Source organism: Micromys minutus, assembly GCF_963924665.1.
Source record: "Micromys minutus genome assembly, chromosome: 12".
NCBI classification, from domain to species: Eukaryota; Metazoa; Chordata; class Mammalia; order Rodentia; family Muridae; genus Micromys; species Micromys minutus.
In genome coordinates, this window is record NC_137981.1 from 6889887 (window position 1) to 6905806 (window position 15920).

Below are 15920 nucleotides of genomic sequence, written 5' to 3' on the forward strand. Positions count from 1 at the left end.
TGTAACTAAAAATAGACCTAAATGTTCTGCCAGTCATTCAGTTGCTGAAAAGAAAGGTCATCATTATGTACAAATATGATATATAATGATAAAATTCATTATTTTTGTATCTTAATTGCATATATATTTCCAGCTCATAATGTGATATATTTTAGTTTAGTGTCTCAGATAACCATTTTTCCTTAGCTATAATTATCACCTTTTTGTTTTGTTTTAGCTTTGGTTATTCTGGAACTCTCAGGTACAACAGGGTAACGTCAAACTCACAGAGATGAGGCTTGGATTAAAAGTGTGTGCTGCTATACCTTGCTAAAATACCCACTTCTGAAGTGGTTGGCAGATACTCACTGGCAGTGTGCCAAAATAGGGTGAAAGTCAGAAATGCCTATAGTTATCTAAATGCCTATAGTTATCTATTATTTTGATGGAAATTTATATTAAATTATGGCAGCTTGGTTAATATACATGACTAAATCTGTTGCAGAATGACATCTCTTAGTGCTTTAACTACCCAATGGCTGCTTTTCCCTGTGACAGAGGTGGCTGTAGTTAGGACAGTTTTGTGACACTAGTCCAAAACAGAGCAGGTTTCCCCATGCAACAGGTGACTGCAGTTATGATTCTTGCTCTATCTTATGAACATGGAGAACCTGAAGAGACACTAGACCCATAAGTATAGAGATCAATAAAGGTACATGTTACTATTTCAGGCTCCAGTGAATTGATCAAAATGCTAATAGTTACAGTGTGCCACATGTAACCATGATCTACAGGCAACAAGGGCATGGAGATGGTTGACTCAGCCTCTATCCAGATGAACCTAGGCCTGTGTTCTGCGGCTTGAAAACAGTGAGATCTTAGGTGAGTTTAATCTCTTCCCTGTGTGTTGCTTTACTCAACTGTCAGGAGATGGATTAAAACAGTATGAATGTCAGAAGGTTGATGTGTTGAGGGACAGCTTAGTGCCTGACACATAGGGATGACTGTTTTTATTGTTTTGTATTATGTGTTGATTTATGTATCACAGTGGAATCCTGAAGAGCATTTTATCATAGTGAGTCCTAAAAACAATGTACTCTATCTTATTTTGAAAACCAGACATTAATCCTTTACACTGTAACATTTTTGTAATACCCAAGTGGCTTTAGAAAGAATATCCAGTTGTTTCTATCCATCCATAGAAGAAATCTCTGATTTGATCATGAGCATTCTAATCCCTCTTCCTGAAAAAAGAGCATGGATTATCTTGGGGTTACTGGGTGATGTGCCCTTGAGTAAGTGGTCATGTGGGAAATGCTAAAAAGACAGATTCTAGACTGTGGCATCTATTGGTTAATGATTGATCAAGAAACAGTCAACTACAAAACATGAGCTCAGTTTTCTGCAAATTGACAAACAGTTACAATTAAACCTATCATTAAATAAAGTCTTCAGCTAAAACTAGCCCAGTTTTAACCTCAGTTTTATACCTCAGACAGTCACTAGAGGTTTCATACTGTTTAATCTATGGTTCAGTTTGAGTCAAATCTAATCTTGATTAAGTCAGGTTAAGTTCAGCAGCATAACCATATTTATGAAGTTATGTTTATGTGTTATGGGTTTATGAAGGCTTATTTCTTCTACATATTTTCACCATCAGCTTCATAACATTAAATTTAAGGGGGAGAACACAACAAAATAATATCATCAAAAATGAAAATAACAGGGAGGAGGAGTTGACTGCTGACTCAGTGCCTTAGGGTAGCACTCAGACTCTCTGTAATTTACCTCCAGTGAAGGCCACTGGCTTTTCTCACTTAAGATTAGAAAAGCAAGTGCCTGCTTCTCTAGGCCTGGGTCTCACTGTTAGCAGTGTTGTAAGGGAGCTTTTAGGAAGCAGAAGTTGGGCATACATCTATCCCAGGTTGGAACTCTTCAAAAAAAGTATCAAATATCAGGGAAGGATATTGTTTCTAAGAATTCAAGATAGGGAAGCTAAGCCATGTTAGTTGATAGTAAAAGAAGTTAGACCAAGGAAGCTTTCTCTCACGTGTGATACATAGAAAACATGTATGCATGTGCACACAGAACGCAAGAAAATAGAAAGAAAGTTATTTGGCAATGAAAAAGAACTAGAAGAAGGAGAAGGGGAAGAGGTTGTAATAGATTATGGACATGGTCATTTGCATGAGATACTTAAGTAAAAGTGTCATTATTAACCCATTTGTCACAGTGAATATACAGGAATATTTTTTTTTTTTCAGAAAAACAGTTATATGGTCAATATGTCTGATAAGGACATGGTAGCCATACTACACACAATGAGCAAGAATTAGAGACAATTTAATGTTTATCAACTGAAGAATAGATAAGGAAAATTTGGCACATATAAACACTGGAATGCTATTCAGCCATAAAACCAGCCCCCACCTTGTTATTTGTAATGACATGGATGTTGTGATTCTGTAAACCCCACACCTCAGTTTCCTGGCAGTTGCCAGGTAGGCTCCGCCCCAATGATCTGACACTAAAAGGGACTGCTTGCCCCCCCCTCCTCCTCCTTCACCTCCTCCTCCTCCTCCTTCTTCTTCTTCTTCTTCTTCCTCTCTCTCTCTCTCTCTCTCTCTCTCTCTCTCTCTTCCTCTAATACCCTCTTAACTCTCCCATGACTTGAATAAACTTTATTCTGTACTATATCATCATGTAACTGGTCCCTCAGGGAGAAGGGATTCCCGACATGGGCCACCCAGAAGCATATTCCTTGCCTCCAGGTCTTGCCACACCTCCATGGGCCATATCCCACCCCCCCCCACCACTTTCTTCATCCTATTCCTAACATTGATACTGAAACCCCGGACGTCATCTTTTAACAACATTGGTGTCCCGTGTGAGCAGATTTGATTTCCTCATGACCGGATATCTCTTTTCCCTTTCATTGGTGCAACAGGTTCACATTCAGATGCTCACTAGCCCAAGCTTAGGAGACCTGGTAAGCTCCCTCCCCACATTAGCTCTTCTTCCAGACACCTAAGATGCTGCATACTGTCAATCTATAGGACCCATCTCTAGGGAAGAGGTCACATGTACTTTAAAGAGAGTTTCAATGTATTCATGCATAACACTTTACTGTGTACACAGGACTGAGTTAATTATCAAGGAATAACTTTTCTCAAATTTAGTCTTAAATATGCCTAAATTTCTCTGTTCAGAATCAGACTCTTGAAGGTTGAACCAACACTAGCTGTTGAATGTGCTGAAGTGGATTTTCTTCTTGTCTCAAGGAGATTATTATTCTGTGGGCCCTGATGTTTGCAGATACTGCCCCCCCCCCAACATACATACAATATACTTGGCAGTCAATATAAGAACTAAGGATAAAAGAAACAAGACTTTGCACTAGTCAAACCAAATTTTGTATAGAGGATATGTGAGTCAGTTGTCTTTGTGACTTATCCATGGATTCCTCTGTCCATACTTAAGCCTGAAGATATTAGTCGCAAGGATGGCAAAGTTGTGGAAATGTCAGTCTGGTTTGTCTTCCTAGAACAATCCTGCAGACAGTACTTTCCTTAGATCATCTTTATTTCCATTCTACATTTTTTTTAGTGATAGTAGCTGACTCTTCAGACAGTTTGTTACCAGGCTAGGCTGTCTGTGGGATGAATGGCTATGACAAAAGACCAGAATCTTTGATATGTTTGACCACAGAGAGAATGCAGATGATCCCAAGGAATCTGAGGAGCCCCATCCAACTCCCAGGGACCACTGTATTTTCCACAATCCATGGCATTAACTCAAAGGACAGTGTAGTAATAAGCGAGTCAGCAGCCAGGTTTCTGATTGTCCTCTTTTATAGGTACTTAAGAAACATGCTCAGGAGAGTCTGTGGGTTTGATATGAGCACCAGGGAAAGCTGCAGGGCGTCGTTCAAGGCAGCTTCCTAGGTAAGATCTGGAGACTGGCTGCCATTCAGTGTCTTCATATGTGCAAGGAGAAAACAGATGTACCAACTTTGTTTCCTTTTTACTAGTAAGTTGCAGAATATTTACCAGACTTGAAAGGAACATATATCATGAAGTTGATTAACTCACCGCTGCTAACACTGAACTTGGGGACAGTATAAAAAAACAATTATAATTTTTCCTAGACATTCCAATCTCAAACTTAGAGCGCCCCACAGCAGAATTGCTATTTGGTATGTGTATTCTCTAGTGCCCCAGCAAGTTTTTCCTGGCTTTTGAAACTCAGTTGTGTAATATAAATATAGAAATAGAGAGGAAAAGAGGAAGGGGGAGGAAAGAACTAAGGAGGAAGAGAAATAACAGAGAGAGAAAGAGAGAGAGAGAGAGAGAAAGAGAGAGAGAACTTAAGTGATTCACAACTGTTGCTTTCTTTGATGCTGAAAAAGTTCCATCAATATATTATTAAAACTTATTAAAGCTTTCCCTTCGCTGTCACTACTAAGAAAAATATGGAACTCTCTGTCCATTTTGTAGACTAAAAAGACAAAAAGTAATGTTCTTGAGCTAAATGTAAAATACTATAGACCCTGGTTTTGTCTTTGAGTGTGTTCTAGATTATCATGTGGCTGTGGGCCGATGTGAACTACACAACACAGATCTTCCTTTCCTGGGTTCTGTTTCATAACAGATTAACAGACATGTGGGAGTTGAGCTTGCGCCTGGATTAGTTTGCCTTTTATTGTTGTTCGTCAGAAAAACATGAGCAGCAGAAACTCGGAAGAGTTTAACAATTGTCTGATCCCAAGTCATATTCTGTCACAGAAATAAGTCAGGGCAGGAATACAAATAGCAACCTTGAAGGAGAAGCTGTAGCAGAAGCCATGAAAAAGTGCTACTTACTGGCTTGGTCCTCAGAGCTTGGCCAGGTTGACTTCTTATACAACCCAGAACCACCATCCCAGGGATGGCACTGCCCACAGTAGCAGTCATCAACCATTCATCAAAAGGTTTGTCCAAAAGGTTTGTTCACCAGCCAATCTAATGGCATTCTCTCAGTTTGTCCCCAGAACCTCCCTGCAGGCACGACTTTTAAAAGACTTCCTCTCAGTTGACCCCAGTTTATGTCAAGTTGACAAACAAAACAAAGCAAATCAAACAAACAAAATTAAAACCCAAAAAAAGCCAACAGAATTCTTGTTCTTATTTTCTGGGTCAGAACTAGCCAAGTGAATGAATCAGAGTCTCCACTTCATGAAGCTAGGCAGACAAGTGCCCTGGAAATGGAGAGTCTTGGCAGCTTGGCTGTGCTTGATCTCTTGTGCTTGTGCTCAAAAAAATAAATTAGACTCCTTTCTTTCTGGGACACAATACCAGCATCACATCCCCACTTTGGGAGATCAGGCCATGCATACTTTTACACATGGTGTCCAAGGCCTACTCACCACAGCAAGCAGGTGCGGGTATCTGATTTTGAAGGAACAATTATATTTGGAGAACGGTGGATAGTCTTTGGATAGCAGCAAAATAGGTACCGTCAAAGAAATTAGCTACTACCCAGTGACATTTCCCTATGTGCATTGTGATGTTATGTTCATGACTGGTTTTGATGGCCAGGATAGAACTCACCAGCTTCAACGCTTTCAATTTCTGTACCTGTGAAGTGGGGAGATGTAACTCTTCCGAGGACTCTCAACCCCAGCACAGTAGGAATGATCTGCCTTCAGAAACTGAATAGTGATAAGGAGAATCTTCCATTCCATCCCTCTGCCAGCAAGCTGAGAGACTGTCTAAAAGACACGTTAATAAGAAAAATGCATGACATCCCAGACCGCCTTATTCCTTGGTGATATCAGAGCAAGAATTACTTTGGGGAATCAGAAACAAACATGAAACAGAGCAGCGCTCACCCCGAGGACTGTACAGCAGTGACTACAATTTGTCCAAGAAGTGTTAGAAGGTTTAGTTTTCATTGTGTAAGTTTTTATCACTTTTAAATGTATTCTAGTTGAGTTGGTATGTTTTATGATTTGCTTTGCTTCAGAGATAAGCACAAAGTCAAAGATTAGATTAAAATTCCAGGGACATTATTCTTATTTTTTATTTAAAAGGTGGAAGTTGAGAGAAACCACAGTGTGGAAAAAGGCACTTTAAACACTACTGTTTAGTGTATTAGAACTTCAGATGCACTGTGCTTAGGACAGTAATATGGAAGTGAATTTCGAAAATCTTCCTGTTGTTCACTGTAAAACTCCTGCAGAGCATTGAGAAATGAGACATAGATCTAGGGTCAAGATTGCAGGCTCTTGGGTAGCAACTCTTCCACCCATCACCTCTGCAGTGTTGGCCTCGGGGGTGGGCATTTGTATGCACTGGCAATTACGTCATTCCCTTCTGGTTTGTCAATAAATGACATGCTATTTGTTACTTTAGTTATTTTTAATTTATTTTTATTTTATTACCTAATAATCTTTATTAAACCTATGAACACCTAAATCATGTTTGCCTTTTTGGAGTACTGTAACTTGACAATCTACATAGAGAACTCACGGAGGGGAGTTCCTGCTAACCTGTGGCATATCTCTCAATTCTACATGAGGAATTGCAAACCAAGTATGTGGGTATTTAACTGTTTTGCATTGGATCAAGGGTAATATGTGACTCTTTTCCCCAAGTCTTCAGAGACTTTTATGAGACCATTTATTAGACTAATGGATTGGCCACAAGGAAAACAAGCTTTTATTACTAAACACATGACTTTTATTTTGGAAGGAATAACCTAGCATGGATTATCTTATCCACCTCTGGAAGGCTTTTACAGAATGAATGTGACTCATACATGCCAATAAAGACACCATAATTTGTTTAATTTTCAAAAGACTTTTAGAGCTAACCCTTCATTGCCTCTTTCCAGTTAGTACTTACAGTGTATTATAGTATTGTCCTCTAGAAGGCACTGTTTCCTCAGTACAGGTCTAAATCCTCTAACTGGTTCCTCCCTCCAAACCAAAGGCAATGCAGGTCATGTGACTTTAGTCTCCCTGGATACAGTAGTTCTATGCCCATACCCAAGTCTGTCATCTGAGAGTTATCTTTGCATTAATAATACTTCTTGGGATGGTTAAAGAGTGTGTGACCACTGCTCTGAAAGTCTTGTTGATTTCTTCAGCAGGCCCTTTAATAGACTATGGTTACAGTCAGCACTACAGAACTTACAGGGGATAGAACTGTGGGTTTTGACATCCTGAAAACAGTTTTATATAGGGTACACAGGGCCTCGTGCCTCACTGGGCACTCTAACTTTTCCTAAAGAGACCTTACAAAGAGAAATTTCCCTCTGGTTTTAAATGAAATTGTCATGTAGGTTTTTGTAAACTAATGTGCTTGAAGGACCAGCCACCTTTATCATAGAGCCTGTGGCAGAATGGCAGGCCGTGAGTGTCATCATGTATGTCATATGCAGAAGTATACAATTTTCAAAACTCTCAAAACTTAACATTGGTGCATATGCAGTACTTCCTAAAATTGCTGGGGTTCTGGGTCTGTTACATAAAAGTATCTCATAGAGTCTCTGAAGCATTAAGATAACTTAGAAAACTATTAGTGAATAGGGTCTGTGTTTGTATGTGTGTGTGTGTGTGTGTGTGTTTGTGTATGTATGTTTCTGTGTGTATCTGTTTCTATGTGTATACCTATGTGAATATGTATCTGTGTTTGTGTGTGTCTATGTGTGTCTGTGTTATTACGTGTTCCATAGGAGGAATGCAGATTATGGCATTCTTCAGTCTAAAGTTACCATAGGGCTGAGACCTCACTCTCCACCTATATTCCTTCATGGAAAATGGTTGCCTACCTTTGCTCCTGTGTGCTCCTGGCTTTGATCCTTCATGTTTACTTGACACATTTATCCTAAAACAAGCAAGCAAACAAACAGATAAACAAGGCCATCACACCCCACAGAAGTCAAATGTGCTTTCAGTATCTCTACCTATAGTTGGGACATAATATCTCCCTTGTATGGCAGATGCTCAGGAGTATACAGTGACAAAACTCATTCAGCCTCATATTGAATTTTTATCATGTAAATTATGCATTTGTGAACCAAGTTGGAAGGACTCTCAGTGAAAGACTTCTATTCAGAAAAGACCTGGTTCAAATCTAAGCTCTAATGCTTTTCCCATGGCTGGTGGCTGGACCTCTGTTTTATATGCACAGGTCAGTGGTCACTTTCTCCTCTGGTAATAACAGGTTCAGGACATTAGTGGTATCACCATCATTCCAGATTCCACAAAGTCAGTTCTTGCTCTTTCCCTAGCATAGCTATTTCTGTATTCACCACACATTCCTGCCCGCCAAAGAGCAACCAGAAGATAAGATTCATGCTATTATTATAGTTTTCCAAGTGTCCAGCACAGAGTAGAAATACATTTTGTTTTTTATTGCTTGTTCTACCTATTTTGAAAAGCAGATGCTAGTCAGCAGACATTCTAACACAACAAATCTTCAAAAAAAAAAAAAAAAAAAAAAAAAACCACACCTCTTTAAAGCATCTTGGCTAATTAAAGTCTCGCAGATGCTTAACTGGTCAATAATTCAGCTCTGTTTCCCCAGGCTGTCCCAGAGCCTAAGGACACACCTTTCAATGCAATGGTCTTAGAGTCACAGGACCGTCTCTTTTATTTAAAGCAAGTGGACCAACTATATTGTGTCTTAACCAATAAGGCACACTGTTTTCCATGGTTCAAAGTTAAGCTTTTATTCAGTTTTAAATTAAAAAAATAAATTTCATTATTAAATAGTGAGATGGGTCTAACTAATGTTCAGAGAGTTTATTACTCAGGAACCAAGGGATCACAATTAATGGGGGGAGAACCTCTAAACTAAAATGTAATTAGAGTTGTATTGTGTGTGAAAAGTTCAACAGTGTCATGATTGCAAAGAAACTAAAATACAAAGTTTTCAATGTATACAATGGAGGGAGAACTGGACCACTTATTTGACTACAACCAGAAGCTTCCTTCCCAACGCCAGCCAGCGCTGTTGCTATACCACAGTGCTAATGTCATCAGGCTCATCCGCCTTCTTTTGCCTGCTTGGCAGGGATTTCAAGTATTCAAGGTGTCTCCGGGCATCCTCCTGATTCTGCCTCACATAGTACACCACATAAGAGATCACCATGGTGAACCAGCCAAACATGGTGACGAGCATGGCATAGTCAGTAGTCTTTTTAGGGAGGTTACAAAGGTCAGCGTCATTGGCAGCATTGAGGAATGGTCTCCCAGCATGCTCATCCAACACTGAAGTCTTGCAGATGACATTGTGCGCTGTTTCGTGATTGGATGCCATGCTCCTCAGAACTTGCTGAAGAGTACAGTCACAATGCCATGGGTTGTTGGCAATTCTAGCCCTGGCCTTCAGATTATTGAAGGCATTTTTGTGCACGCTTTGAATCCTGTTGTCAGACAAGTCCAGGGTCTGCAAGGTTTCTGCTACTCCCTTGAATGCATGCTCATCAATAAACTCGATGCCGTTTTTGGACAGGTTGAGAACTCTCAGTTGATGGAGGTCCTTAAAAATCTCATTGGGGATGGATGTGATCTGATTGGAGTCCAGATACAGCAGAACTGTTTCAGGAGGGAGATCTCGGGGTATTTCCTTGAGGTTTGCATTGCTACAGGTGACATTTAACCCCCCAGAGGAAGAGCAAAGGCAGCCCTTGGGACACATACTGGCAGAATGAAAACACAGTATCATCAAGACAAAGCTTTGGAGGAGGAGACACATGGAGAGGGAGCGGGACAGCCACAGGTCGACCAGATTCATCCTGGAACCTCTGCATAATCACGAGTCCATTCCTCATTCACTCCAAGCGTTGCAAGGGTTCTGCCTCTGACCACACTCTGGATTTCTCTCCTGGGTTTCAAAAGGATGTAGCTAGCACACAGCCTTCTTCATTATTTCTGTCCTTCCTTGGGAACCTAAAGGAAAGGGAAGCAGACAAAATTAGCTCTTTCATGGGGGGGGGGTGCCTCTTCCGTGGGGGTAGGTGAACAGCAATTAAAAAGTACCCTCAGGTGTCTGCTTAATGTAGGGACAGGAAGGTGAGGCAGGCAGATTTTCATCAAGGCTACTGGGAATTCCCTATGTTATGGGAATTTCCTGCTGGAAGCACCAAGGATGGGGGAGGACTCAACAGAGGTCAACATTTCTACACCCCTTCACTTTGTTTTTAGCCATGGCAAAATTAGAACAAACTTTTACCATCTTTGCCACTCCCCTCCTGGACCCTGCTGAGGCAATAAAATTTAATTGTGTCTTTTATGCTTCCTACAGCACCAGAAGCATTATGCAATTCAGTCCTGCATAGGGCAGGAACAGAACTGATACCTGTATTTCAGGGCTAATGACTACAGAGAGAAATCTCTGTCTTGGGTTTTCAAAAGATACTAAATGTAGAATATTGTCTCTAAAGAAACATCTGACTTAAGAAGTGGGCAGTACCTCTGACCTTCACTGCACAATACTGCAAGAGACAAATGAACAAAAGCTTCCACAGGACTTGCTTACTTCCCAAGCTCCCCAGACTGCACTGTGCCTGGGAGGAGGCTCACAGTGCACCCCAAAGAATTCTCTGTTTCCTAAATAACATACCTTCTGCCCAATTTAAACAGGGCACATGACTGTAAGGCTCTTTGTATAAAAGAAGATAATTAAGAAATACTGGCTTCTAGAACATCCACAGTAGGCTTTTTATTCTTACATACACACACACACACACATTATTGTTAGTAACAGCCATGAAAATCGCCCAATAGATATTTTTTTCTTATACGTATTGTATATTTTATATGCATACAAACATACACTGTTGGTTTTGAAAAGAGGTGTGGGAATTGCAAAGTAAGTGGTATTAACAATATTATACAGTTTCCTCAACAGCAGATGACAGAGAAGAGAATAAAAGCCAGCACATAGAATTAGCCTATGATAGTAGTTTACAGAGGGGTGAATGGATCTTACTGAGATTATATGACTTGTCTAAGGTCAAATAGCTTGTAGGAGTAAAGCCAGAAATCCTGCCAGGACCTTTGCTCCGACTCATCCATCTCAAGTCTCTTTCCATGGCCCCCACAGCTTCCTCCACTCCCATCTGCTCTAAGAGGCTCCATGGAGCACAGCCTTTGAACTTCTCACCACTATTATCTTACAAGCAGAACCTCTGTGCTCTGGGTCTTGCTCTGTGTTGGAAACCTCATAGAGCTCAACCGAGAGGTTCCTGCATGGTTAGACTTGACTTCAGAAGTTTCCATTCAGGATTCAGGAAACAAAAAGTACCTCCACTCTCAGCAGGGAACAGCAAATGGCTCCCTGTGTGAGCAACAAATGACTTCATGTGAATATATCTTTTATAAAGATCCCAGATGGATAAATTCATAGGGAAACGATTCCAAATGTTACCAAACTCCCAGAAAAGATGATTAATGTGATCTGGAAACATAACGAACTGAGTTGTTAATCATGGGAAAATTCGATTAACAACAGCAGAAGGGCATGGGTGTGCTTTTGGAGTCCTAGATGCCTGCAGTGCTAGAAAGCAAGAAGGAAAGAGCCCAGACACAGTGAACAATGAGCAAGTTCTTGCTCTCCTTGAATTCATCAAACACCAGAACACATAAAGGAAGGCTCCTCAGATGCACCAAACCCTCTGTCTCATATGGTTTCATTTGTCGTCAGGATTCCTTCCCTTGCTCCCATGTATACCTTTGAAACTACACTGAGATATTTGTTAGTCTCTAGTATGGAAGAGAGACTAAAGAACAGAGAAGGGAGGGGCATGCAGACAAAACAGAAGGGGGCAGAAATACAGACTGAGGTTGTCAGAAGAGGAACAGATAAGGGAGTTTGGTGAAATTAGAAGTTTACAACAACCAAGTGACTTCCATCAACCCAGTATCTCAGACACAGATAAACTGAGAGGAGGCCAATTCTGTAGGACCTTAATATTTTGAGATATTTTTAGGTTTATTGCGTTCTGAGTAGATGTGTTCTCTAGTTCAGAGTATAAGTATCTTAAGAATATGCACTTGTGTCTTTCTCCTTTGGGAATAAGAGTAAATATTGTACAAGCACAGCATAGTCCAGCTTTAATCTTTGTGATCAGTATCCAATCTCTTTAAATATCATTCCTTTGTCACTGATTCAATATTACAAAGACACTTAATTATGAAGTTGATTTGAAAATTACATGATGTAATTGATCGGCAGTCAGAGCACAGTCCTTGTCATCTATAGTTACTATCACCCTTCTTGGATATGTGCCCACCATCTTCATAGTACTGGTCCATGTGCAGATATAAATACTGTCAGTGAGAGAATCAAGGTGAGCTTTAACTTAAAAGCCAGCTCATTAAATGTCTGCTGGTTCCACATGCTAATGTGGCAAACTTTGGAAACGCTGTGAGTATAGGCACCTAAGGAGGTGGATAAATGACTGTTTTCTCAATAGATTCCTCTAGCCTTGGTTATGGTTTCTCTGGAATTACCACTCCAATATTGATGGTCACATATAAGGAATGGTTCTGAAATGCACTGAGGTTTCAGCAGAAGATCGATCGGGGTCCATCATGAGATAAAAACTTTTGTCTCCTAATGAGTTATCCATGGACGGAACATTTGCCAGGAAAACTAACACAGAGTAACTCTTTCTTTAAGAGATGTTAGCTCCAGATAAGTGTCTCGTTTTCTAAAAACTGGAGAATAAAGCCTTCGAGATTGACTAAATGGCCCAGCTACTGTGACTTAGTGTATTACCCCCGTCTGGGATATAGTGACAAAATTCAGGATGTGAAGCTCTGCTCCAGCCTGAAAACTTATGGACTCTGATGACTCATGTGTTGAAATCTACTGCGAGCACAAGGGTAACATAAACATGTCTGTAGAAAATTGATCCCTCATGTGCAGCATTAGCACCTGCGTAAACATGACTAGAGAAATTCCTGTCTGTGCATTACATGAGGACACACACAGAATCCCATCTTCAAACCAGGAAATTCTTCTGAGACCTTGATCTTAGATTTTCCAGAATCCTGATAAGTCAATCTCTGCTACTATGCATAGTTACCAGAACAAATAGACTAGCATACTGTCCAGGAGACAAACAATACAGCCTAAATATGCAATCAAGGTCAGATCATTTTCACAAGGGGGGGTGGAAAGGCTGTGGTGCTGATTAACTAGTTCAAAGTGATTGGCAGCAGGGCAAGGCCCTAATTTATTGGTGAGCAGACAATGCTCCAAGAAAGAGAAAGATATTCTCTTATTGATTATCGCCCACAAAGTACAATGTTACCAGGAGCATAGAAACATGAGTCTGACCGGAGTCTGTTTTGAATCAGCTTTGCATACAAAGCCAAAGAAAAAATAAGCTGCAGTGCTGGAGACAAGGGTACCAGACTTCCATCAAAATGAAAGTTCATAAGAGAAGGACTGGGGTCACAGAGAGAGAGAGAGAGAGCAGAGCCAGCAACACCAGTCACCAGCTGTCACTATGATGTAGACGTAAATTCACTAATAGTACAGGCCAAGTCCAAAAGCACCTTTCCTAGCTCAAAGCTCCTCCTCTGCAGGCCCCAATTCACTGGGCTCCATTGTCTTTATTCACTTCTCCCCTTGCCCATATCAAAGGGAAGCCATGATATTTTCAAACATGATGTGTCTGGAAAAGGATCACTTTATCCCAAGACTCATGCCTTGCTCACCTTGTCTAGACACATTGTGAATTACAAAGTGAATACTGTGGATAAATGACGGACGTCAGACACTCTTTCGAAAGTGATAGAAACCAAGTCTGCTTAGCAGACAGAGACAGTTCACTTAGTAGCTGAATGGCAGTCCCTGTCTGGTTCTCTGTTTCTTTCTTTCTGTGATGAAGGGATAGTCAGGACTATTGAGAGGTGACCCTGTGGATCACAGAATGGACCGATGCAGAAGAGACAGGTGTACTAACTGCATCCTGAAAAACTCAGCTACTAACCAAGAAGGATTTGGTTAAAAGGCAAAAATTTCAAAACAAGAAAACTTTAAACTCAGAATCTAGATCGAAACACTGAGGGAAATAATCTCATAATTATATACACTGATAATTTCTATAAGAGCATACATATATAATATAATATATATGCATAAATAGTACATAATATAAGTATATACATATGTGTGTTTGTGTGTGTATGTGTGTGTATGAATGTATATGTCATTTAAACCATAGAATACCAATACCAGTAAAATAAATTCAAGTGGAAGCATTCATGACCTTTTTTTAAAAGTAGGAAGAACATTTAATGTCAACATACATGATAAGAACAACATACTCTCAGCTCCTTGAGTGCAGAGAGCAGTATACTCTTTTTCCACAAGTAGCATCATCCCAAATTTAGAGACAATCCTTATTGATGTAATGATAGCAAAAGATCACCTCCAAAAGTAATGTGGTAACAAATCTTCTTACAGTGGAATCGCACATGTATACAATGTTTGTGAAGGGGGCAAATATTCAAATGAAGCATGCATTTATAATGCTTACATAGACACAGGCAATTTCCAAAGGGGATAATAAATTGAAGCAAATAGTGGGGCCAAGAGGCTCCCAGAAGGAAAGACTGAACATTGTCTACTTCTCTATAGGCTCAAGTTCTTATGGCACAAAACGACTATTATAAACAACCAACAAGATAATAATCAAAGAATGCTATGGAATAGCTAGAAAACTAGCCCGACTCGGCCATTCAGCAAATAACTGTTCTCCCCTGGCAAAGACTGAACTATGGCAGCCCAGGGAGCAAAGGCAGATCACATTTCAGGATGAGAGATTGAAATATAAATGAATAATATGCAAAATAGAAGTATGAGCCACACCCTGCAGCAGCCAGCCTGGGGCACACCTCAGCTCTGTGAGAGCCAGACAGTTCAGCAAGGACTTTATCCAGAAGGGCAGTTTCTCTAGTTTTTGTACCTGCCTGCAGTTTAAGGCCGGGGGCAAAAAGCTACATGTGCACCTGACCCACCACCTCCAGAGGATGGCCAGGTTCACTCAGCCTACCATCGGGTCCAGTGGCTTCTGTAAAGGCTTAGAAAAAATCCTTCATTGTCTGCACACATGCACACTTGCCTATGAGTGTCTGCCAAATGCCAGACCTAGTGGCTGGCTTGCTGGCTATGAAAAATAATTCCAAATAAAGAATCTTCACTTCTTCTGGTTTGCTTGGCTTTCATTTACCAAGTTAATAAGCTGGATATTTTCAAGGCTAGGTTTCCAAAATGTGTTGTTGTTTTTTTTTTTTTTTTTTTTTTTTTTTCTTTTTTCCTGTATAGCCATGATCTATATGATGGATTTTCAATTTAGAAAGAATATAGCATAACACACCTAGTATAGATAACATACCTAGTAATCTATTTGTTTTCTGGATAAGGAAACTATACTTGATGAAAGATTGCATTACTGGGATCATATTTGCAGATCATTTTCAACAATGAGTCCTCCTATGAATTTAACTTTCATTTCATTCACAACCATACACACCACAGAAAGGTTCTATGAGAGCCTCATCTGGAGAGTCGGAAAGTAAAATCATAATTTTCAGCTTTTAGCTTCACCCAGCGACTGCCCAGGTCGAGCACAAATCACTAGTTCTTTCCATTGGCAACAGCTGCACCCTGATCTCCAGCACTTCAGTGAAATTGCACTTCCACAATGGATTTTTCTAGGTCATGTGACCACCTTTGGGGGGGGGGGCAGAGCAAAGTTCATCATCCTCGGTGGCCTATACCCAGATTTCCCTTGCTCCTACTTTCACTGAGCCAGGTTAAAGTGACCCGATCCAGGACATCCCATTACTTAAAAAGCTATAATGATTCCTTTCTGTTCCTAAAAGCCTCCTTTCCCCATCAGTAGCCACTGCACTCACTGCAGAGACAACGCCCGAG

General features: G+C 40.4%; 1 protein-coding gene across 3 annotated transcripts in view; it reads right to left on the reverse strand.

The window, feature by feature from the left end:
* Positions 1 to 8701: 8701 nt before the first annotated feature.
* Positions 8702 to 15920, reverse strand: part of LRRC3B (leucine rich repeat containing 3B) — a 78718-nt gene continuing 71499 nt past the window's right edge. For all 3 annotated transcript variants that reach the window (XM_080926588.1, XM_080926589.1, XM_080926587.1), the window contains exon 2: positions 8702 to 9916. In XM_080926588.1, coding sequence (XP_080782714.1) covers positions 8982 to 9761 — 780 coding nt within the window. In that variant the 5' untranslated portion in view covers positions 9762 to 9916 and the 3' untranslated portion in view covers positions 8702 to 8981. The remainder of the gene's footprint in view (positions 9917 to 15920) is intronic.